Source organism: Macrobrachium nipponense, chromosome 30 (genome assembly GCF_015104395.2).
Source record: "Macrobrachium nipponense isolate FS-2020 chromosome 30, ASM1510439v2, whole genome shotgun sequence".
Lineage (NCBI taxonomy): Eukaryota > Metazoa > Arthropoda > Malacostraca > Decapoda > Palaemonidae > Macrobrachium > Macrobrachium nipponense.
In genome coordinates this window covers 22,349,823-22,375,116 of record NC_087218.1, presented here as the reverse complement: position 1 = coordinate 22,375,116, position 25,294 = coordinate 22,349,823, and the positions used below count along the sequence as shown (strand labels likewise).

The following is a 25,294-nucleotide window of genomic DNA, read 5'->3' as shown; positions in this document are numbered from 1 at the left end:
AACGACTACGGCCTTACCTGCAACATCCTGAGAAACGAGTTTTTTTATCCTTTTTAATTCATGATAACGTACACTTTGCTTTAAGTAAATTCTACGGTTTTTTAATCTTAACCGAACGTGAAAAATCTCTAGAAAGTGTCCGCAAATCGGCTTACGGAGAATTTCAGGAGTTTTCATGCGATCAAAACAAAAGCATACCGCACCGGGGATAATACAGCAACCGCTCAGAATCAGCACAAGAAGTGAAGACAGCGAAGATGAAATCCTAATGTTAAAACAATCGTTACAAATAGCTCGGGATATTTTATTCTTCAGATTTACTGAGTACTCAGTCAAACATGAAGGGAACAGATTTTGACTTCTTGCAACAAGAAGGGTTGACTATGACAAAAAAATCCTACAAAAAATATCAAGGTACTAATTACTTGCATTTTCTTTTGGATTAGCATCATAAAACCATTTTCTGTTATGACACCACAAACATTATAACGTCACAAGGCCTTCTATTCAATATTTTACTTTCCATAGCATACATAAATAACCAATTATTTTTCATTTTTATTTTTACGTATAATCAGCCTTTTTTTTGTTTACCTTTCAACTTTTCTTTTTTTTTATTCTTTCTCCGTCACCTGCACATCCCTTCACTACCCATGATTGACGATTGAATGAAAAACACAGCTGTGGAGGGTAAGTTATGGGTTCCAAAAGGGAGGACTTCTATGGTAAAAAGGGAAACTCTACAAAGGTTTATCATTATTATCATTATTTTTATTATCATTATTATTATTGCTGAACTGGTTATCCTTGAAGCTCAAAGTTTTCGTTACTTTCTTTCATAATGAAACGAAGCCTCAAGCAAGGAGGACCTTGCAGGCCATTCTCATGATGCAAACTTGATTAAAATTCTACCTTACGAATTATTTCTCAAAAGAAGCTTGAGTTCTTAAGCTATGAAAAGTGTCATTTGAGCTCTTCCGATTTGTGAAGTCGTCTCATTCCTTTTGAAGTAATGTCAATTTCCAGGGCAAAGACAGGCCAGAACGTCATTCGAGTAGTAATAGATTAAAATATTGAAGTCTGTCGCAATAGATACATCCAAAGAGAAGGATTCTAAATCCTCAAAATATAACAGTCAATAATCAACGGTTTATTGTTCATATGAATGGAATAATTCAATGGGCTCTAAACTCATTTGACCAGTTTGGGTATTATGTCAACATAAGGCGTCAAAATATTTTATCCACTAAGTCAGATGGAAAAAGAATAAACATGAAAAGTCAGAGAAGAAAATGAAAAAACAAGATGAAGAAGGCCTCTTGGAACTCATAGATAGGAGACTGACACACGATGATTACAAGAGACTTCTTCGATCAACACTTCTTTGATGAACATAAGACGACTTTTGATGCATTTTTTCACGATGTCCCATTCTGCTGGTGGATGACAATCCACCTGGGTTGACCTATGAGACTAATAGGGCTCATTTATCATCAGTTTTTTGCTTTCATTTTTATTATTTTGTATGAAATGTCTCACGTTAAACTGTATTTCTTTTTATTTTACGCCTCTAAAATAACCTGGCGACAAATGCCTTCCCATGATATTTGTCGCACAGGAGTGAACTAATAGCACCTTTTATATGGTTTATTTTTTGTCCTATTTGAATTTACCTGGATATGCTGCAATAAACTACCTTACCTGAGCTGCTATAATTTTTTTGTTAACCAAATTTTTATTTTTTTACGCAGTATTTTCACATATTAGTAACTACTTCCTTTTATACATAATAATTCATGACAATATTATTTTTTTATCCCTAGATTTTTATTTTACTTATCTTTATTATTTCTATGCTTTTTAAAATGCACCTGAGCAAGATTGTTTTCAGTTTCCTTTTTATTTCGCTTTAATGGATGTCTCATTCATGTATTATGCCATCTTCCTCCCTTGCATGACGAATCCGGACTCGACACAACTCATCATAACCAACAACAACACCAACATCACCACCAACAACAACAGGTGAAGGTAAGAAAAGGACGAGATCGCCAGCAGTTCTAATTCCTGACTTTCAATTTCCTGTGTCGTAATTCTGATCTTATTTACCGAATCCCACTTAAAATAAAAGTCCAAATAATCACCTTTAAAAGGTTTTCAATTTCCCTTACAAAAGATAGAAGGTAAGTGTCAAGACGCTGTTACGTATTCTAATTGCTTTAAATAATCAAACTGGTTTTTGTGTCAACAAGGCTTCCTGTTTCTCAGGTATCACGAAAGGGCAGTCTTTTTTTCCAATGTTACAGGGCTTGAATTCAAGGGCTCATACAGCTTCTGCTGCTCGGGTGTTTATTAATTGGATGAAATGTCAAATATGATGAAGTTTTCAGGATGTAAAGAATTTGTTCTTATTCTACTATTGTCGAGTACCCAAATATCTGATAGCTTCTACTTCTAAGTGTTGAGTAATTATGGAATATAGGAACCGTAGTAACTCGCCTATCTGAATGCACCAGCAATAAACTTTTTATAAAAATACGAATTGAAGCACAAAAAATATTAAGCTGGTATTTGCATAAGCGCAAGATTAGCAAATAGTAATTGTGTTAGGAATTTCTTTCGTAATAATGAGACATTTAAAGTCACTAAGCGTAATCAAACGAAGGAGAATGATGTCATGGACAAGGTAAGATTTCACGAAAGTACACATATATCAAAATCTTATGGAGGGTTCTTGTCACATAAGATAAGTCTGTCCGATACAGGCTCCCAAGAAAGGATTCTGCTGACTAGGTGTAACACTTAGACAATAACAATATTCTTGTATCGTCTTCCTATTTCACCTACACGTCTTTTTATACTTTCCCTTCTATTTCGGCTTCAGTGAGAATTTGTCGCCCCTGTAATAATTTATTATTTTCATCTTTTACAACACAAGCTACATAGCAACTTTATAACTTGGAAGGGACAGGGCTCGGCATGAGGGTTACCGAGTCAACAAAAACTGCCCTTCGTCAATCTATAAAAACCACACGAATTGACATATTCCCACTACAAAAAAAAGACCTCATTTTCTACGAACAAAACTGATTGATCTTCGATCTCAATCCCTCAGAGTCTGAAGAAGGCCAGACCAACGAGACGGCCCTCGCCCACATGAAGGAATTCTACACCATCAAGGAGACCATCAACGAACTCCACGAGAAGGTCGAAATCGAAGCGGGTTCCATCACGCAGGACCAGAAGTACTTCGCCGAATACCTCTACGGCGTCAAGAACTTCAAGCCCTGGATGGAGGAAGCAGAGACCGTTGCCAAGACAGCCCTCGTCAAGCCAGAGAAGCTCGACGACGCCGTTGCCCTCCTGGCGAATGTGAAGGTACGTGTGGATGAACGGACATACCAGGAACACTGCTGCTTATAGTGTGTGCGCAACTTGGTCGTCTAGGAATCGAATGGTTGTTCCTGTCCTTCTTCCAAATCATTAGGACGAAAGATATGAGAACTTAAAGATTTCTCAGTAATCTTGGTAATCTACTGAACTTTATAACAAAAACAGAAATACTAACATTAACACAACGCTATGGCATCTATTCGAATTATCCAACTTTCCTGTTACCCTTAAAACAATTTCAGATAAACCGCTTATATCTGGATGAAAATGTTTGATTCAGTCTACATTTCTTATATTTATTTTCGAAATGTTTATTTATTTTCATATACTTATAGTACTTTCACTTTCATCACTCCTGCCTCTCCCTTTCTTAATTTTTCCGCTTCTGTCTGTCAGTATTTCAACTACTGCATGCCTCTCACCAGTTGACCAAGTTGTGATAGAGTACCAAATCGAGGGTTGTTTCTAAAAGGGTCATAACCCCTCTTTTCCATACCCCCTCATTTCTTTTACAACTTTCAGAGTTGAGATCCATGTAAAAGTGATTCTAAAAGTACAGACAGGCTCCCCAAAATATGGAGGCCATAAGGTTCCCTCTAGTAAGGGGAGGAAATCCCCCCCCCCTCCCGCCCCGGTAATGGGGGCCCGAGGGTTTCCCACAATATTTTAGGGTGGGAGGCTATGCCCTTTCGACTAACCGACCAGGGGAGAAGGGGGTCGTAGCCTACCTACCCCGACCTTGATAGCAAGGGGGGAGCAACCCCCTTTGGGAATTAGGGCCCAAACGGTCAAAGATGGGTCTACTGCATTCAAATTTGGTACCATGAGTTAACATAATTGACCACAAACGTATTTAACATCAATATCAGAGTTTATCTATAGGCAGAGTTTTATCAAGGGCCGTTTAAGGGGGACCTCGCGGTGAAAATCTTTCGCAAGCAACCTGTTGCAACATGTATGCCCCTGCCGTCTTCCAGCAGTAGCATCGGCTTGGGGAACGATATACTTCCAAGTCATTTAGAAGTGAATGTGCATTCGTTAATACATGCGAAGGACGGGTACAGCTGCTAGTCTTGAATAAGTGAAGTCTTAATGCTCTACAAAAGAATGCCAGTTGAAGTTATTTGAACGAAATAGTGTGATTAATTTTACCTTGGAATTTACATACCCAGTTAATTGAATACTGATTTTTTAAACATAGCCTCAGTGCTTCTCGAGTTTATTAGGTCTCATAGACAGAATGAATAAATTACTGACCGGCAAAAGACCCTATTGCTAAAAATGTCAACAGTAACCACACAGTCTCTTAACATCACAAATAATTGACCAAAAAAATCCCATTTTCCTAAAACTGTCAAAAGCAACCACAAAGTACCTCTTAACTCTCTCAACATCCTGATGTCTGGTTCACCGACAGGAATTCGAGGTCAAATGCCAGGAAAACAAGGGCAAGTTGGACTCTGCTGCCGAATCCAGGTCGAAGATGGAGAAACAGACAAAGGCCGACAATGAGGTCGAGACCCTGAACGGGCGATGGGACATCGTGAAGAAGACAGCCGAAGAACGTGTTACCAAGGTAGGTCACAGTCAGTACCCACTAAGACAGGTCGGCCAGACAAGTGAATAATGATAAATCACCAGAGTCGACAGCATAAAGTGAGGCATGGCTATGATTTGGAAGTTGAAAACCAAGGACAGTTAAATATTTAGTACTATTGTAAACATAGTATATAGTTTTCTTGAGGACAAATTTCTTTCCATTTATTGAATGTCTGAGGTATTCTGAGTAATTTTCATTACAGTTTATGCCAAGATGTTTGTTTAAAACAATAGAAATATAGAGTCACAGATAGAAAAAGAAAATAGGGGAAACCTTCTTGAATTTCTGACTGTTTTAAGTTAGCAGCTCTTGGGTCGAGCTTGGTCCGAAGATATAAATAAAAAAAATTCGTCCTTGGCTAAAAAAAAAAAATAAAAAAAATAAATAAAAAAAAGTTTTTAACCCATTCCCTTTTTTTTTTCTTTGAAGGAGAAGAATAAAAAAATGTTTATCCAGTGTTAAACGACTGAAATTTTCATTTTTGATAAAATAATCTTATGTCATTCGAATTTGTACATGAAATCCAAGATCCCTCTTCTCCGAAGGAAGAGGTTTGTCTAAGGAGCTTAAATGTTATAAATTTCCAATCTCCATAAAAAAATTATAATGCTTAGATTACGCTCATCGGTGATGATTTTTTTTTTTTCGAAAGAAGAAGCGTGTCTCCAAAGTATGGAATATTAGAAATAATCATCCTTAATAGTAGCCAACCATGACTAGATCTCCTGCCTTAGAGTTCATTTACCTAAACTGTCAAATCTGAAATGCATTCCGATGCCTCTGCCCACAGATAACGGAACTGGTCGAAACCTGGTCCGAACTGCAGAAGGTGACTGACAACCTCACACAGACCATCACCGCCATTCCTGGGGCCAACTTACCGGACGTAGCGTCCCTGGAAGCTATCTTCAAGCAGTTCAAAGAAATCAACGATAAGAAGATGAAGCTCCTCTCTGCCGTCTAGACTCGCTTCACGATGATTGAAAAATCAAGCAAACAGTAGAATATAAAAGTTTAGGAGAACATCCGATGATGGAGGGTACTTTTACAACGAAAATTATAATTATAGAACTCATAGAATTTCTCTGGAATCGTGTTGACGGTGTTTTGTTATCAAACGACAAAGCAGTTCTGAGCTGAAGCATCGCTAGCAAAGACCTAACCAGAATCTTCCTGCGGATATTGCTCTGATCAGTATTGCAAGTCATGTCGAAAACATCCCATGGCAGCATTCTTTTGTTTTCCGCTCCTTTCGTTTAATTCATACTGTAAAGTTCTCTTGACTCGCGAATACCATTACAAATTTGCCAGATCAACTAGGAAAAGGTGACCCCTATTATCCCTCACGCTCATGAAGAGAGTATTCAACCTTAAAATAATTCTTTGCCTCTTTCTCTTGGGCTGGAACGAGAAAGAGTGTCAGAGACGCGTTTGAGGGCGATACATCTCAGTCAGTCAGCGTCTGATATTCATTCATACGAGAGTTATCGGCAATGTAGATGAATATTCGAACGAAATGCTGTCCTTTGTAATACGACTCAGAGTAGGCCGCTCAAACATACGGAAGAATGAAGAAAACGATCAAAGGCAAAAAAAAAAAGCAGAATAGGTTAAATTTTTACGAATTAAGAGAGTACATAAAATAAAGGTCTTCGTAACACAACTCCTAATAAAATGCTCAATAATATAGTACACAATGAATTGTAAATCTCATTGGGGAACAAGATAGGCTAGATTTTTATGAATTAAGAGTACATATAAATCTGGTCTTTACAATGAAACTCTTGATGGAAAAAACTGATTAGATTGTCAAGTATTAAGAGTAGATGATATATACAAAAAAATTGTAAAAGATCTCACCACATTGTAAGAAAACACCCACCCACCATCACTCCTCAGACTCCAGATTCTACTCTATTGCAGCAAAAAGTGGCAACATTGTCATGAAACACGATGAAGAATGCGGTTCATCAGATAAGAAATTTTTTTTTCACTCAAACTTCAATGTGGGTGTCAAAGCATCACTGTTTCAGCGCTTGCCTCCTTTATTAATTTTAATTTTACTATCCCCTTCGCCTCCTCCTATTTTTCCGTTGCCTAATTTATTTTTAGCCCACATCCTCAGTCTCTTGTCTCTTGAAGTAAAGTATAGCTTGAGCAGACTTGGAATGTCTGACGAGGAAACATTTTAGGGCGAGGGCGACCTGCCTTCTTTCACAAGGTGCCGTTCCCTGCCTCAATCGTGCGCCCAAATCGTCTGCATAAGGCTGTTGTTTCTGGCAACTTTTCAGGGAAAAGGGAAAGTTGTGAGTAGCAAGGCTTTCAGCGGTCGATCGATGGTCATTCTTATATCTAGCTCTTTTATTATCTTTTCCCACTGACGGTCGCTCTCTCTCTCCTTCTCTGTCACTCTAATGATGTTGCCTCTTCAGCACCCAAGGTTGCCCAGGTAGCATGATTATTTTAGGTATCAAGATGAACTTTAGAATTGCAAACGTTTAAGTTATGCCTTTAGGTAGTTTTCTCGAGAAAGTTCCTTTTGAGAACTCCCGAGAAGAGTTCGAGTTTTTCTTCTTCTTCATAATTTTAAGCATAGGCTAGGTGAGATGCAGCCTAAAGAAAGAAAATAAAGACGATACTGTTAAGTTTGATGGAGCACATTGTGTTTTGAACTTGTTATGTGTAAGTTAAAATACAATGGAATTCGAAGAGGGCAAATAATTATTCTTCTGTTGACAAAATTCTCGAATGCACACAAGCATCCTTTGAAATTAATTATATCAGTCTGAAAAATGATCATGTTTAATAAATATACCTCTCAGAATAACGCGTTTTATTACTGCATCTTTACATTCTACGACATGAGGGCAACGAGGCTGGAAATCTAATGCCCTTTGCTAGGTCAGGTCCAAGGGAAACGAGAGAAATGGGAAAAAGGAGGAATATGAGCCTGAACAATGTTGAATCAGTAAAAAAAAAAAAAAAGGCTGGTAAAAGATGAAATGTTAGAAGTGTCAGGAAACAGAAGCAGGAAGAGAATTCCATAGTTTGATATATATATATATATATATATATATATATATATATATATATATATATATATATGTGTGTGTGTGTGTGTGTTGTGTGTGTATACACATACGTATGTATACACTGGGGCCAACCTCAGAAAGTGCCATACCTCCAGTTTCAGTTACTATTCTGGAATGAGGTTGTTCACAATTTCCTTTCCTAACCTGGCTTTGACTCATCACAGTCGATAAACGACAGTAGACAACATAAACTTCACCGCTTGAGTCGCCAGAGGCACAATGGAAATTCAATCCAAACTGCCTCAACTGTTACATCTCGACCGGAAACTGAATCCTTGACCTCGATTATGATTAAAACATCGTAACCACTGTATTACTATGAAGATATATATATATATATATATATATATATATATATATATATATATATATATGCAAAGGGTTAGATTTTGAATTTCTCATTATAAAACTTCATACCTGGCACGTACACTATGATATATATATATATATATATATATATATATATATATATATATATATATCATATAAATTTTATTATATATATATATATATCTATATCATAGTGTACGTGCCAGGTATGAAGTTTTATAATGAGAAATTCAAAATCTAACCCTTCGCAAAAATATGCCTTGTGTAAAATCTACTACTATACTGACTCAAGTGAGTATGAACAGAAAGTGTAGGAACCTTTAGTAGAAAAAACGTCTACAGTTACTTTATAAAGGATTGAATGTAAACGCAATTTGTCCACTAACAAAATATAATTTCTACTATAAGGTCATCGGAAGATATGATTTACAGGAGCACTATCTGGCTCCATGGCACTTGGGACGTTAACACTATTATTCGTAATAGCAAAGAAAATGTGCCACCTAATTGCAAGCAAATTCACTAATCCTAAAGAATCACATAAGTGCAAGAAATATGGATCAAGAACTTAAAATTAGCAACACTGATCAAAACTAGGTAATGGAGCACTGTAAGTGAGCGTAAGCTCCCACCAGAACCTCAGGAATGATATCCCAAGTTTGGCACTGGCAGAACACGTTGAGTGGCACTGCTGGAATACAGTCAGAGGCGCACAACGGGCGGTCTACACGAATCTGCAAAGCACTTAATGTTGTAACACAAATACCAATAACGGTAAACTTATGTAAAGTGGTAAAATGCAAAGTGAAAATTCTACAAGATACTCGAATCATAAATACTTTGAGATTACTTTAAAACAAGGAATATTACTGTAAGCAAATTAGCGCACACTAGTATCACTTAATTCACAAGGAATTCACAATCACTTAAACTCACATGGGTTTATAACAGCGACAGGATTACTAAGGAACTTCAGGGACAGGTGCTTAGTAGAGCTGTCAGGCTGGACGCCTAGGCAGAGTCTGGTCTGCGGAGAGTGCAGTCGTAGGTGAAGCTAGCCAGATTCAGCATCAAGACACAGGATGGAGGCAGCAGCAGGCCGAGTATTTGGGCAAGACACCACTTCAGGACAGGATAGTACCTCAGGAGCTGGCTAGAGCCGAATGCAATTTGGTGGGCCAATTCTAGCCATATTTATGCCCAGTTTTGGGGAATCTGGAAGCAACCTGTCCAAACTGGATGTCTCTCCCAAAACTGGATTGGATTCAACAAACAGGACCGATCATCTTGGATCCTTTCACTTCTACTGCTGATCCTTCACAGGTACCTGAAAGAGGTCATTGGACGTTGGCAGAGATGTGGAAAAAGGAGAACAGTGCTAGATTGGGTCGAGAGGCTCAGGTCAGTAGGCAGGCATGCAGGTGTGAGGAGGCAGAGTCATGGATGTGGAAGGATCCGACAACAATTACGATGACAAGGGTCGGGTAAAAAGGGTCAAGAGTCAGGTGAGTCAGATCTCACGTGAGAAAATGCGAGAATTCTCGCAACTTGGAAGGTAGCTATCTGCTAATGGGTTCTGTCAAATTAGATCGAGGACTGTAATACAAAAGAATACAATGGAAAAGGGGGCTTTGGTCCCTTAAGTGTCTTTGACCCTTTTCAGAATTCGGTACATGGCTGGCAGCAGGGTATGACAAGGAGATGGCAAGCGATAAATCACGTTTGACATGTTAAAATGAAATTAGAAATGTTTTCCATCTACAAGCCATTATTTGGGGACTAAAGGAAAAGAAGCCAAGTAAAAAATATTCTTATGGCTTTCCAAAAGATCAAAACAAGATGGGTTGGCTTGAATGTACCAAATCTAACATGAAGCACTTACTCTAGTTCTTTCCTTTTCCATCCTATTCAAATTCTCCCTTATTTTTCAAAGTTCCCTTACTTAAACCCGCAGTTATTCTTCGAAGTTTTTGAGTTTGGGCGAAGAAAAAAAAATAAAAGCCCAAATGAATGCTTGTAACATATATATATATATATATATATATATATATATATATATATATATATGTGTGTGTGTGTGTGTGTGTGTGTGTGTATACATACATATGTATATTTATGATATATATAATCATTTAGAGAACTTCACAGTATATATAGTGTGCGTCTTTGTGCACATATGCATATAACACTTAACATTCTTTCATTACCAAATTGCTCTGAAGCAACTGGATTGTCCTATCAAAAGACGGAAAAGCAAAATCCTACTCAGGAAGACATAAAATAAAATGTCTTCCGATAAGAAGCTTAAAATCAGGCAACAGACTTTATTTGCTCATAGATATGAAGGATCTGATTGTGCTTTATATCGTTTAATTTCTGCAATTTCGTTTCGTCAAATGCTTCAAGAGGTAAATATTCCTTTACCTCGCGATCTTGAAAATGAGCTGGTAACTTGATACGTTGTGAAACAAACGAAAGAGAAGAAAGAGCGCACGACTCTATTCAAACGAAAGTATTCTTAGCAAAAGCTGAATACTTCCTTAAGTTGTGCAGCGATGAAGAGAAGGTAAACCACAGAATGAATGAATGAGAGAGAGAGAGAGAGAGAGAGAGAGAAGAGAGAGAGAGAGAGAGAGAGAGAGAGAGAGAGATCGTAGCAGGACGTAGTATTGCCTGACTGAGGTTATAGAAATAAAATTTTATGTTTAATTTATGAGGATGAATTTCATCTATAATAATGATAATAATATGGAATGAAGGCCGGTGAATAAACAGGTATGATGGATAGTGCTTTACTATAAAGACGGAAAAATGACAGGAATTTTATTAGTTTGCTGAGGAGGATGAGTTTCTATTATTATTATTAATATTAATACAAGTCAAGCTGCAACCATAGTTAGAAAAGCATATTACTACTATAGGCCCAACAGGGAAAAGCAGCCAGGCATGTAACAAGAATGGCAAACAAGAAACCATACAAGAGAAATACAAATAAGACAAATGAAAGTAAAATCAACAAGATAAATAACAAATAACCTATGGAGAGAAAATCATGTTAGCCTGCTCAACAAAAAAAATAATTTCATCACGTCTGAGCTTCTAAACTTCCAACGATTCAGTTACAGGGTCAGGAATATCATTTCATAATTTGGTCACAACAAGGACAAAACTCCTAGAAATCTCTGTAATACTGAAGTTCCTAGAACAAAAGGCAAACCTGCTAGAATACTACATACCTAGTACTACATGGCAGAAGATCTGATTATAAAGTATGATCAGAATTATGAAATATCAGATCACTATTTGTTTGAAAGAAAAATATACAGAGGGGCTAACTTAGCTCCAGCAGAGAATTGTTGTGATTCAGGAAAGACTGTTGAAAATACAGTTGTCAAGAGTGAAAAACAAAGAGAAAATTTAAGTGGCGGATATAACTGAAGTAAAAGAAAATGAAGACGGGGAGTTCTTAGGCACAAAATGCAATAAAAAGATGGATTTGTAATCAAGAGTCGTTAGTAACACCTTTATTGATGGCTTTGATAATGAAAATTGGCTGGAAATGAAAGATGTTTAGACTGCATTAACGATATAAACCTTAGGCTATTTGTAATACGCAGATGATGGTGTTTTATTCAGCCAAACACACTAAGCTTGCATAACAGAATGCATCATACATCTAGAAAGATGGGGATCGAAATAAACCTAGGAAAAACAGAAGAAATAAGGGGTGGAATATATGAATAACACTGGATGGATAAAAGATTAATAAGGATGAATTTCACAGATTTTAAGCACAGTGATGTCCAATACAGGTTCTCTTGAGTTGGAATTTGGTGAGACTGAAAAAAGCAAGTCAAATAATGGGCAGGCTGAGTAGTTTTTAAATCATAGAGGTTGGACCCGTATACAGAAATGTTGCTGTATGGACATCAAATAACGGTATGATAACGAAACTTTATCTAAAGGACTTTGACTTTATCCATTTGAAAATAAAGCTTTAAGAAGAATACGGGTCACATGGCATGACAGGGTGAGAAATGATACCATAAAGAAAATTAGTCCAGTCCCTTACTTATGTAGACTAGCTATTGATGAAGGGTAAGGGAGACGGATTAGGCATGTCCTTCGCACCAACAGAAAAAGATTAGAATATGATGGTATCAGCTGGTGTCCCATGACCACCAGGAAAGATGGAAGACCCAGACTTACTAGAATGAGAACTATAAGACGGGAGTTGAAGATAAATGGAGATTTGTGGAAGTGAAAGCACTTGAACGATATGTGTGGCGGTCTTTATTATGGTAATGGTGATCATCTAAGGGGGTTAGCTATAAGAACGGATGAAAGTATATGAAATAAATCCCAGGAAAATACCAGCCTACTATTCTATTATCTGGTACATAAAGGTTACGTAGTACTGCACACATGAATTTTATTTAAAAGATACACCAGAAATCGTCAGATGGAAGAGCACAAAAATTATATGTGGGGACGTGTGCTTAGCTCTGTAAAGGATGTGTTGGAAAAGCATTCATAAGTTTTCTTTTTACCAAATATTTAGCGATATACGACTACTTTTAATTTGTTCAACGAGAATAGTAATTCACAATTCTAAACTTGACTGGGACTCGCCCAAATGATTCTGTCTTAAATGAGAAGTGAAAATATGAGGAAGGTGAACTAAGGAAACTGGACAGCTAAAAGTAAAGAAACCAAATTATTCAATATAAAAATCAAACAAATGCAGCTAGGGCAATAACAACGCTGCAACCAGTCATCTACACTGAGCTACGCAAAGCACACAGTATACAATACCCTTTTTCGGAGTTGTAGATGTAGTATATAATGAAAGATTGCAGTACAGGTAGGGCAAAGGTCAAATGAGCTTAGGTGGCACTGCTCTACGTACCCCAGTTCTGAGAAAAGGGCAGTAAGAAGCTGGAAAGTCTGATAAAAGAATTTGCTCTGGAATGCAGGAAAATGCTGACAGGAAATGTGTGTAATACTAAGGCCAAATGAATTCGGGTCGGAACCCAATACTCGGAAAGGACAGCAAGATGTTTGATATTGTTTTCGAGAGAATACTGACAGCATATAATGAGGATGAAAGAGCCAATGGAAGCAGAATAAGTGCTCGACATATAAAAGCGCCTACAGAGGTAGCAAACTACAGAGACCAACAAAAATCCTCTAAAAGTTATGAAGTATAGGAACCTTGTCAGTGAAAGTAATATTGCATTGGATGTAGTCTTGATCGTTTATCTGGACAATATCTTCTTTTCATGATTGAATTTTAGCAATATATCATGATCATCATCATATCTTGTCACGGCGGTACTGGATCCATTGTTTGGCCGCTTTATTGGTGTTCAGGAGATCTTGATCTGTGCAGGTGGGTCTCAGTTCACATTCAAGGAGGATGTTGCATACTCACTAGTGGGTGAAAGTCCCCATTTATAGGTGTTGCTTCCAGTCTTACCCACTCCGGTCCTTGCTCTATTTAATGTTACCCAGTCTTTTCTTGAGAGGGTTGTTCCACTTGGAAGTTGTTCATTTGGGCTCTGGATGGCAGCCTTGGAAGTAGTGGTCCTATTCTCTCCACTTTTCGAGCCTATGTTGGGCTGACTGTTCAGGATCCAACTATGGACGGTCATAAAGCTCTTCCTGGACTTCAGCCTTCTTCCTGAGGGCCTATGACTAAAGAGGGAGTGTCTCTATCATTTTCTTTACTGTGCTTTTGTGTCCCGGTATGGATGTCTCTGCGGATGTTTGGTGGTGCAATATCCGCCAATCTGTATAGCGCGGGAAGTGGTGTTGGTTTCAAGGGGTATTATTCTACATGAGTTGTTAAGCTCAGGATCTATTTAGTGAGCGTGGCTTGATCTTGCCCATGCTGCTGAGCAGTATTCAGCAGTAGAGTAGCATAGTGCCAGAGCTGTTGTTCTCAGTGCCTTCGGATCTGTTCCCAAGTTAGAGTTAGCAAGTTTGCCTAGTAGATTGTTTCTCGTGGCAACTTTCGACTTGAGTTTCCTTACATGTTCCGCAAAAGACAGGGTTCGGTCTAGTGTGACTCCCAGGCATACAGGGAAGTCAGCATGCTCAAGCCTCTCATTATTTCATATGTTTAATTTTCTTTTTTGCCTGGTGGTTATTTAGGTGGAATACACACACCTGCGTCTTTCCAGAGTACTACAAACTCAATTACGTTTGTGGTACTTTGTGAGATGTTCAAGAGTAGCTGATAGTCTCCTTTCGATAGTTTCGAATGTGCGCGCTTGTGTAGCGATACACAAGTCGTCTGCATATAAAAACCTTCGGATTTTATCAAACTCTGGCTGGTCATTTGTACAGATGTTAAAAAGTCTTGGGGCCAGAACAGAGCCTTGTGGGAGACCATTTTTCTGTGTACGATATCTGCTCTTCTTGCCATCCATTTCAACAAAGAAGCGTCGGTTTGTGAGCAATGATTGTATGGTCTTCACAATCTTTGTGTTACGAACAACTTAGAATCATATGCAGCAGTCAGATCTACAAAAAATGCACCTCGAAACCATCCTCGATGTATTGAGATTCAGTATTTGACTACAGCATGATCGCCATGGTCAGAATCCAGTCTGGTCTGGCGATGACTGTTGTTCCAATGTAGGCCACACGCGGGCCATTATCATTCGTTCATATAGTTTGTAGAGAATACACAGTAGGGAAACGGGACGGAATCTTTTTCTGCTCTCTCGATCTTTTCCAGGTTTTAGTAAGGCCACAACTCTTGCTCTTCTCCATATCTTCGGGATATTTAAACTTGTTGCGCAGTTGTTAAAGAGAGCAAGTATCAATGATCTGGTTCTGGTACCGAAGTGTTGTATTATTTCTGTTGTGATAACGTCAAGTCCAGCTGCTTTGCCAGGTTTTAGGTGTTTTATGGCTTCTTGGAGTTCTTCCATGGTGAACAGGTTGAATTGTTCATCACTCTCTTGCATGATGCGGTCCATTTCAGACTTCATTTTCTTGAGGTATCCTCGTTCTTTATTGGGTGGTTTTCCACTGAATAGTAATTGGTTTGCCACTTCATCATCTTGTTGATGATAACAAACGTGCAAACAAACGAGGTAGGCGGGCTTCAGAGTATTAGGTAAATAAGGAAGATAAACAAGATGAGAACTAAAGTAACTGGAAGCTGTGGCACCAAAAAGAGGTACACTATGAAAGGGGAAAAAATGACTCAAATTAGAGAGAAGGACTTTTAGGAAAATACATGAAACTGAAGACAAGACAGATGAAACACACGTACGAATAAACCAGATGTTAGAGAAATAAGATGAAAAGAAAATTATGATACTGATAGAGGTAAGACAACCTATTTATCAGTTCATATACAAGCATGTATAAGTATGTGCAAAGGTGATAAATTATATAATATATATATATATATATATATTATATATATATAATTATATGTCAGTGGCAGAGCAATGGATTCGCATTTACAAAGTCTGACTTAATCCCAGCCTGCCACCCACCAGTTGACCCGGCTGTGAATGGATATCAGAATAAGCTGCCTTCAAGAAAAGAGCATGAAGCTAACAACTTTAACGATGAGGAGAAAGTTCTACCCCTCTGGCGCATCTTAATCTAAGAAAAAGGGGGAAATCCGTACGGTGAAGAAAAATATATACACCTAAGGAAACGCACCTGTTCTCGATTTTTGTCATATGCTTGTTATTTGCTCTCATATGTCCTGGAGACAGACACTAGATCGTTTTATTGTTCTCAGTTATGTTATAATCTACGCTTTCCTTCTCTTATATTAATATTCTATAAAAATCAACGATGTATTCTTACCTCACAAATCAAATAGAATATATAAATGCGTGAATAACTATTAATAACTCAGAAAAGGGCACAAAAGCTTCCTGGTAACTGGGTAAGAACAAATAATCACACTTTTGCATCTCTTGTTTCAAACGTTTTTTATACTTTGGACAGTCATATCTATATTTAAAATGCCATTATTTCGTCATGCCTAAGATTCAGATCATTCCAGCTTGGGTCCTGATTACGTAGTATACAATATGCTTGAGAGAGAGAGAGAGAGAGAGAGAGAGAGAGAGAGAGAGAGATTTTCATGATTCATCGAATCCCAAGGATTGCCTCGAGTTCCTTCATAAGCACGAGCGAAGAAGAGACGACGAGAGGAGGGGAGGTAACAGGAGCCGGGCCCGCCAGAGAGACCTGTAGCCTCTTCAGTTAGCCATTGTCATTTTGGGTTCCTGAAGCCCCGCCCATGACACCTCTGCCCATTGGTTCGCCGGGGATCCTAGCTGGGGGGAGAACCCCTAGAATTTGGGCCAAAAAGTACGGTTTCGTCTGCATTCTTTGTCCTAACTTGCACGAGAGGGTTTCTAATTTTACCGGTGGGGAGAGCGCCGAGCAGAGGTGGAAGCCTCAGTCTGCCTTGTGGGTCGGGGAGCGAACTAGTGGCTGTGGCCGGTTTCCCCTTCAGGCTCCTGGACGTGTTGTTCCTCCGCTCCACCAACTAGGTACTTCTGCACCGCCAGCCGGTCCTGAGCTGAACACGTTAGCGACTGTTGGTGACAGACACACAAAACCACAGCCAAGATGACGTTCTGGCAGGAAAATTACGGTTTCGTTAAGGATGTATACGATTTCCGTCTCCAGAAGTACCAGGAATGGATGGACAACCTGGAGGCCATCGTCTCAAAGGTGATGGCTCCCAATGTCCAGTACACCTACAAGGAATTCAAGAACATCCAGGATTCCCTCACTGTGAGTAACGACGGAAAAATGTCGTTTTCTCCCCTGCAAAATGCTTGGTATATTTGTCAAAACCCTTGATGTCCATGTCCACGTCAAACTAATGAAGTCATTTTTCATGAATAAATCTACAGCCTCGTTGTGAACGTGTTCCGATGATGTATTTCATGTTTGCTTTCTCCCTCTTTTGTACATTGACAAACATCACGAGATCATCTACATTGATTTATTCCTTGTTATCTAATTTCTGGACCTCACTAACCTTTTTCCCCTTTCCATATATAAGAATCATTAAGTGAAATGGTGTGAAAATGTTGGAAAAAAACAAAAAATCCTAAACTTTATACAGTGAGACCATCGACAAACCCTACGAGATGTAAACATTAACACAAAATCTAAATACTTATGGATAAATGAGTACAGAAGAGGAGTACTGGCTTACACCGAATGCTGGACAAGAAAACTGTGACAACACAAAGTGAACTTAAATCCTGGAATATATATACTGGCGTGTATAAAATGAAGAACGAAACAGAATCTCTATATGGAAGATTGACGACGGAATCATCGGTGGTATTGAAGGATGGAGAGAACTGTGATATTGCAAATGGATATTTTTCTAAGATGAATTATATCTATTTTACCAAGGAAAATATTATTTATGAATGATGTGGAAAATGTTGGAGTTTCCGAGTGATTCAGTTCGATGCATGAAACAACTCACATTTTTACTTACAGAGATTTTAATGTCACTTACGTCATAGACCGCGAGTCCTTTTCCGACACCTGTCAATCATTTGGTATATTACTCAATGCGATGCTGAGAAGCTTAACGAATTAAACATGATTTAACAGTTCACAAAATCTGAATAGTAGTTTGCAAAATAATCATACTGAGTATGCTACCTAAACACTAAAGGAACATTGTGAATTCACTCGTTAAAAGATTCCTGGAGTAGTCAATGGAATATGAAATAAACCCGCAATAAGTGATTTTCGGCCGAAAAGCTTTAAAACCTCCATATAACGAAAAGCAGATGAACACAATTTTCATAAATATTTTCAACATTTATCTGATTCGTCTCCCTGTCTGCTCTTCTGTAAACTTTCTGCGGCGCGTAAGATGTCAGCGTCTCAACGGGAATGATCGGGCTGTGATTTGTGGCTAGTGTGGTTTGTGCGTTTGTTTGTTTTCGAGATGTTGCTTTCCATGCCTGTTCTGTGTTTATACGATTCTCTCTCTCTCTCGAAGTCCCTAAAAATACATGAAATCCCAACTTGTTCGTTTCTATAGAGCAGTTTCTCTTAATTACAAAGCAGCATTGCATTAAATACCCCAACGATTCACTCAAAGTATTTATATCTATCAGCACGTTCCATAAACCCATAATTACATTTAAGCCCTATTTGCCTTTCCCTCTATTGGCAGTCATCGCACGTGTACAGTGAACAATGACTATAATAACTGGACTGCGATCTTACAAAACAGTAACGTGGCGAGGGTCTGGCGAGAGTGATAACAGATTACAACGTCGCCCGACAGCATACGCAGTGATGTTGAGGAGTATGGCAGGGTCGAAGAAGTCGTCCCGCACTATTTTACGTTTCAAATGCGAAGAACTTTGTGCTAGTTCTTTAACCATATCTAATTCTAGGTCAAAGCAATGAATACATTTTCTAAAAATGTTGGAAGAATGTCGCTCTTTGGATTATGGACAAAACCTGAAGAATGGGATGTCTCCTTCTTTTTTATTTATATATTAATAAATTTCCATATTTAGATACGCCTGCAAATCGTCTCCTATTCTTTCTTTTTTTTACTATTTGCTTATTTAGAAACTATGTTATTTAAATGAATAGCTAATTAACAAGGGGAAGAATTATAATTCCTTTTACCACAAATAAATATTTGTACTATAATGGCATATAAATCTCTTTGTAATGACATTTGGTTTAATTTGATATATTTCATGATCAGGATGTGTTCCTTTTCCTCTCCTATCATCACTTAATACCGTTCTGGCCATTATGTCTCATATTTTTGGTGGAGAGTAGATTAAATCAACTTGCCCAGTCCAGTGAGTCCCTCTCTCCACGCCCATTTGAAATTCTCTCGCTGATCCTGTATTCTTTTTCCTACAACATTCCTCCAGAATAATAAACGCTATTTCCATTTCCGTGTTCGTGTCCCTAGTTTTGCAGCCGAAGAAATTTTGTGTACAAATATGGAAGCCTGGGAAAAGGAAGTTTGATTCCTTACTTGTGAGAAAAGTAACCAAGTACTTTGAACTGCATGAGAGATAATCTGTTCTCATTTTACCCCGCCCTTAACGGCACTATAATGGGTCGGTTTCCGCTTTCGCTAACCTGACTTTTCGGTGCCAACTCTAGGGCCGGAGTTACTCCGGTCGTAATTTACGTGTCCTAAAATGTTGCTGACGTTGTGACTACGTGGGATGTTGCAAAGGAATGTGGAGTTGCCTGAACGGATACTTTTTTATGCTTATATGAGAATATAAGTGCACTAGTCATTTTTCTTTGCGCTAAGTGGGATCCGCTGAAATTTGTGTGAAGAGAGATACAGAGAGAGAGATGTGATCAAGGTCTATCGTCCAAATGGCGACCGGTGCCAAATCGTAGTACTGTACTCGCAATACGAGTAGGGCATGCGCGGAATCGATTTAGACGGGGGTTCCGTGGCAGTGGACTTGGCCCAGCTGTCCAAATAAAGGACACGGAGACAAGATCCACACACACACACACACCCTGGATCCTTGGAGCTACTTATAAATAGGACGAAGAATTCCCAGGGATGTGTAAAGAGAGTGGGCGGTCGATGGCTACAGGACATAAGCTTACTTTTCCTGCTCTGGGAAACGAAATCAAGCGTTTTGTCCTTAATCGAACTTGATTTCTCAACATAGAGAAATGATAGCCAGTTGTTTTAAACTAAGTCAGGTAATGAGTCATCCGTAAACTACAATTAACTGAACTATCCATTAATTATCTAAAACCAAGCCCAGATTTTAGTGTCTAACCAAGCTAAGAATTTAGTCACCTATGAACATGATTTGATTTTGCAGCAAACTATATCAATAATTTAGATTTCAGTAAAAAAAACCCTTATTGAATAAAATCATGAGGTTAGTCGTCAGTAATAACATATTGATATATAATGTATCTAACCGAATAAAACCGTTAATATCATGACAAATATCAATTTCTGACAACGCCAAACAAATTTCCTGTTTCGTCTTCAAAGAATGAGAATTAATTTTTAGTCGTGTTTCGTTTCCCATTAACAGGAAAAAAGAGTAACCAAAATACAACGTGGCCGTTCTGCCCTAAATCAATAAATTCATTTTTTTTTTTACTTTCTAGTAAATGATTTCCATACTACTCGATTTTTGGCTGAACAGGGGAAAAAAGGTCATTACAGGCAAATTTTTTTTTAACAAAATCCATTGATCTACAACTTTTGTTTTAAATGAAAAAACTGGAACAAAGATTTAAGTAGATATTAACAATAATTCTTGCCCTTTCAATCCGTTTATTCTCTAAAATTGCGTAATGACGTACAAATCTTTATTTTTTCATTTCGTCATTCACTGTAGCATACAGCCGCAGATAATCAGTTCACAGGAAACAGAAGAAATGTGAAATACAAACTTAAAACCAACAAAGTTACTCGGCTTCCGACAGAGGCTCGAGTTCCCTGTCGTTCGAAGTAAGTAGCACAGCAGATGTTTAGGTAGGCTATTATAAAAAAAACGAAAAAGTAAACCTGTGAGTCACAAAGTTAAAACCTGGCTCTGAGATGAAAGGTGACAACTCTTGGCGGCGATGCACTATTTTGGTGTGGGCCAGCACTTTTTTTTTTATATTTTTATTTAAAGCGTGCGTGTGCTCTAACGTGCATGAGTTTCTATACTATACACATATATTCATGAGCAGGCATTTAAGCAAACGCATAAATATCTAATTTACCATTCTAAACATTATTATTCTGAATTACGTAATGTACACTAATCCTGCTGTTCTAAATAAAATAAAACAAAAACTATCCCATTATCTAATAACGTCTCTGTCAACACACACCAAATGAATTGTGTGGCAGTCTTTGCATGTCAAAAGTGACAAAATGATCTTTAGTCTCTTGGAAGTAACATTTCTTGAGTAAATCTCAATATTCCTTAGTCTCCGTTACATTGTTGTCTGTTCTCGGGAACAGAAATCGTATTAACAAGCTACTGAGAATTAGAACATTCAAATACAGGCTCGTCGAATCTGCCGGATGCCAATTGAAAGCGTCAAAGATTCGCACACTCGATGTGACAGCGGCTGAATGAGAAAGACCACGTGATGCCTTGTCCGTTGAGAAACGTCAAACTTTTTATGACAACTGAGGGACACCTGTTTCCTAGTGACGAATGCCAAGAATTATCCATATCACCTTATATCACACTTTGAAAAATCCTTCCATGTCGAGGACTGTCTTGTTATCATCATTCAATACTGTGCCGTTTCCACAGTAACGTTCATTTAAACAATACATTGATCCCATTGGTGATACTTGAAAACTCGCGATGTTCAAAATGCTGGTAAATCTAATACATTTTGAAGGATTTTCAAATTCCAATTCGAGGAAATTTTACAGACAAGTTTTAAAAGTCATATGCAGCGTTCCAAGCAAGCACATGCACATTATAAATAACAATAAAAATAATAATGATATTGCCCTTTAAGGGGAAACAAATCCACAGTTATGCATGGGTATAAACAACTGATGGAAAAGGAAAATCGAACAGATTCCCGAAATTCTTGTGAAGCTATTAATTTTTTAAACTATATGTACCCATACATAACTGTGGACTCGACTCATGCTACTATCAGTATTTTTAATGTCCTTAATCATAATATACAGCTATCAACGTAGTTTATAAACCTTTCAAGTGTATGAAACGCTTATCCTACATAATGTGTTAACTTTTCCTTCAAGTTTACAGACTCAGGGAATAAAACAGATGCTAACGATGATCCCTTTGGAAGGGATGAAGGATACATCGAGGTCATGAGTCTTTATCAGCTTAGGCTCACATCAAGTAGAAACCACGATGAACTATAATTTGATTCCAGAGAAAAATTTGTTTACATTTGCTTGAAGTATATTTCTATTATATCTTTGCAATAATGTTAGACTTGACTAATTTCATTGCATCTAACCAAAATGAGCCGGCACCTTCAGAAGATTAAAATCGAAGGAATTAATATGTTATGGGAAAATATATTATGTAAATATAAACAAATAATGCTCGCACTACTGATTCCCTTTTCCGTAAAACGGAAGGGACAAGACAAATGAAGTTTGTTAATTTTTAAACAAATTGCATTTCTACACCACTGTGATGATTACTGATTAGGATACTGCTGGGACTGGTTGACTGTGCTTTATTCATCTGAATATAAAATCCAGAATGATAAAATTACGATAAAAACATTATATATATCCCTGTATATATATACATTATGACTATATATATATATATATATATATATATATATTATATATATATATATATATAATACACATGTAAATATTTATATCATATGTAGTATGCATTTACGTATGTATACAGAGGTTATATATATATATATATATATATATATATATATATATATATATATATATATATATATATAATATAAACTTTTGGAATATATGAATAAAAAAGAGGAAGACTGATTTTCCTCTTTGCTTTTTTCACGAAGAAACTGGGGTGAGGATGAATATTTATAAACCTTTTTTCTCCCTGGCTCTTCTGCCAGACAGAAATAGGCACCGTAAATAACAAGAGAGCACTTTTTAAAACCGTCCTCACCTGCTGTACACGTCTAACGCTATAAAACAACAGTTGCTTCTTCTTGTTATTTCGGTCTTGATGGTAGGCACTTTTTCTTGGGAGGGGGCACAGCTAATGCGAATAACATGTAAAAGTAGCTTTGATGCGTTTAAAGGGGACCTCTTGGATTGCAACTAAAACTTTTTTGTACACTATATATATATATATATATATATATATATATATATATATATATATATATATATATATAAAATTATATACATGTATGTAAGAATTATACACAACATATATATATACACAATTTTCGAGCTATAAGAAAGGATATAGTTTTAATCATAATTTTTTTATGCGAGATTTGTGTACTGAAGGTTTTTTTTTTTTACTTAACGTTCCAATAACCCCAACGTACATCATGATGCTAGATTTTTCACCTTATACAGTTCCATGCGAAACTATAAGATCTCAAATTGTATATTCAACTTGATTACTAAACTTGTATTCCGAACACGTATTCACTTTCACGCATGCACACACATTTATTTATATAGATATATATAAAGTATATATAATATATATATATATATATATATACTATATATATATATATATATATGTAATATATATAATATGCTATATATATATAATATATATATATATATATATATATATATATATATATATATATATATATATACACACATACTTTATGTCTGTATATATACATAATATGTGATATATATATATATATATATATATATATATATATATATATATATATATATATATATATGTGTGTGTGTGTGTGTGTGTGTGTGTGTGTAAGATTTTATTTACATATTCCACGTATGTGTTTTCGTCTGAGTAAATGCTTTCAAACATTCAGGCATAAATCTGTAGATATTTCATTGCGGCATTTTGTTACTTCATGATCAAAGCTAGATAAACAAGGTTGACTTAACAGTCTGGCAAAACTACATTATAATAATAATAATAATAATAATAATAATAATAATAATAATAATAATAATAATAATAATAATTATTATTATTATTATTATTATTTTATTATTATAATTTTCTAAAGGGTCCACAATAATACAAAGTGTAAAAAGTCCGTGTATAATTTTGAAGACTTTACAGAAAGCTTTCGAACCCTTTCCTGGGTTCATCTTCAGGACTGAAGATGAACCCAGGGAAGGGTTCGAAAGCTTTCTGTAGTCTTCAAAATTATACACGGACTTCTTACACTTTGTATTATTGTGGACCCTTTAGAACATTATATATATTCTCGTGATAGAGAGTTTTTCCCTACAAATAATAATAATAATAATAATGGCATGCCGTTGCTCCTCTACATCACTCACTATATATATATATATATAATATATATATATATATATATATATATATATACAAAACGATTTATTACTGAAACTAGTGATACTATGCAATATTTTAAAATACAACCACGTAGCCTGTATGGTTGCCAGCGACCTTGGCAAAGCTTAATAAGGTAAGTCATGTAAGTTCCAAGAATATTCTCTACAACTACCATAACAACCGCATAGTTAAAAATGATCATGACTGTGATTAATTATAGTGTTAAGTACACAAGTGGAAATTAAGATATATACTTCCCCTCCGTTCCCATAAAACAAAAAACAAAAAAATGGCAAAAAGAAAATACGAAGTAAGTTGCACACAACGAGTAAAGTCAAATATATGTAACATAAAGATAGAGGTATGATAAATATGGCAAAAATAAACAAAGAAAAATCAAAGTACGAAGCAAACAACTTGTCAAATACAAGTTAAACACAAAGAAAAATGTACGGTTGTTTTTCACGTAAGCTTCGGCTGAGAGGGAAACTTAAACACACAGGAATTTGGATGCCAACAATGTTCTGTATCTCGCGAGACAGCAGAGCTAACAGCAAAAGCAGCAGAAAAAAAAAAAAAATAGGCAATTGTAACAGCATCGCCAACAATTTCTTCTGCCATGGCCAGAAAATAGTCCGGGGCACAACAAACTCTCGAAACAGGCTATTTTGGCGGTGAACAGGATATCGGGTTACTCTAGCTAGGATAGACAGAAGAATGTCGTGCGGTTTAATCAATCAATAGCAAGGTCTGATACTACTACTTAATAGTCAGTGGGAACTTCAAAACATAAATTAGTAAACGATCTTTCAAAAAAAAAAAAAAATCTCTACACCGATGAAGGGAAGAGACTGTTCAAGACAAGT

At 36.9% G+C, this 25,294-nt stretch overlaps 2 protein-coding genes and 1 long non-coding RNA gene across 3 annotated transcripts in view; 2 read left to right on the top strand and 1 right to left on the bottom strand.

Annotated features, from left to right (window-relative positions):
- Positions 1-7,820, top strand: part of LOC135202367 (muscle-specific protein 300 kDa-like) — a 52,424-nt gene extending 44,604 nt beyond the window's left edge. Inside the window, exons 9-11 of the mRNA XM_064231729.1 lie at positions 3,116-3,378; positions 4,811-4,969; positions 5,784-7,820. Of these exons, the coding sequence (XP_064087799.1) occupies positions 3,116-3,378; positions 4,811-4,969; positions 5,784-5,957 (596 nt within the window). The 3' untranslated portion in view covers positions 5,958-7,820. The remainder of the gene's footprint in view (positions 1-3,115; positions 3,379-4,810; positions 4,970-5,783) is intronic.
- A 980-nt stretch (positions 7,821-8,800) lies between these two features.
- The window catches only part of LOC135202366 (uncharacterized), a 17,998-nt gene continuing 1,504 nt past the window's right edge, over positions 8,801-25,294 (bottom strand). Inside the window, exons 2-3 of the long non-coding RNA XR_010311722.1 lie at positions 9,352-9,742; positions 8,801-9,149 (exon numbers count right to left, since the gene is read on the bottom strand). This is a non-coding gene — a long non-coding RNA (uncharacterized LOC135202366). The remainder of the gene's footprint in view (positions 9,150-9,351; positions 9,743-25,294) is intronic.
- Positions 16,814-25,294, top strand: part of LOC135202365 (muscle-specific protein 300 kDa-like) — a 22,774-nt gene continuing 14,293 nt past the window's right edge. Inside the window, exon 1 of the mRNA XM_064231728.1 lies at positions 16,814-17,199. Within this exon, the coding sequence (XP_064087798.1) occupies positions 17,032-17,199 (168 nt within the window). The 5' untranslated portion in view covers positions 16,814-17,031. The remainder of the gene's footprint in view (positions 17,200-25,294) is intronic.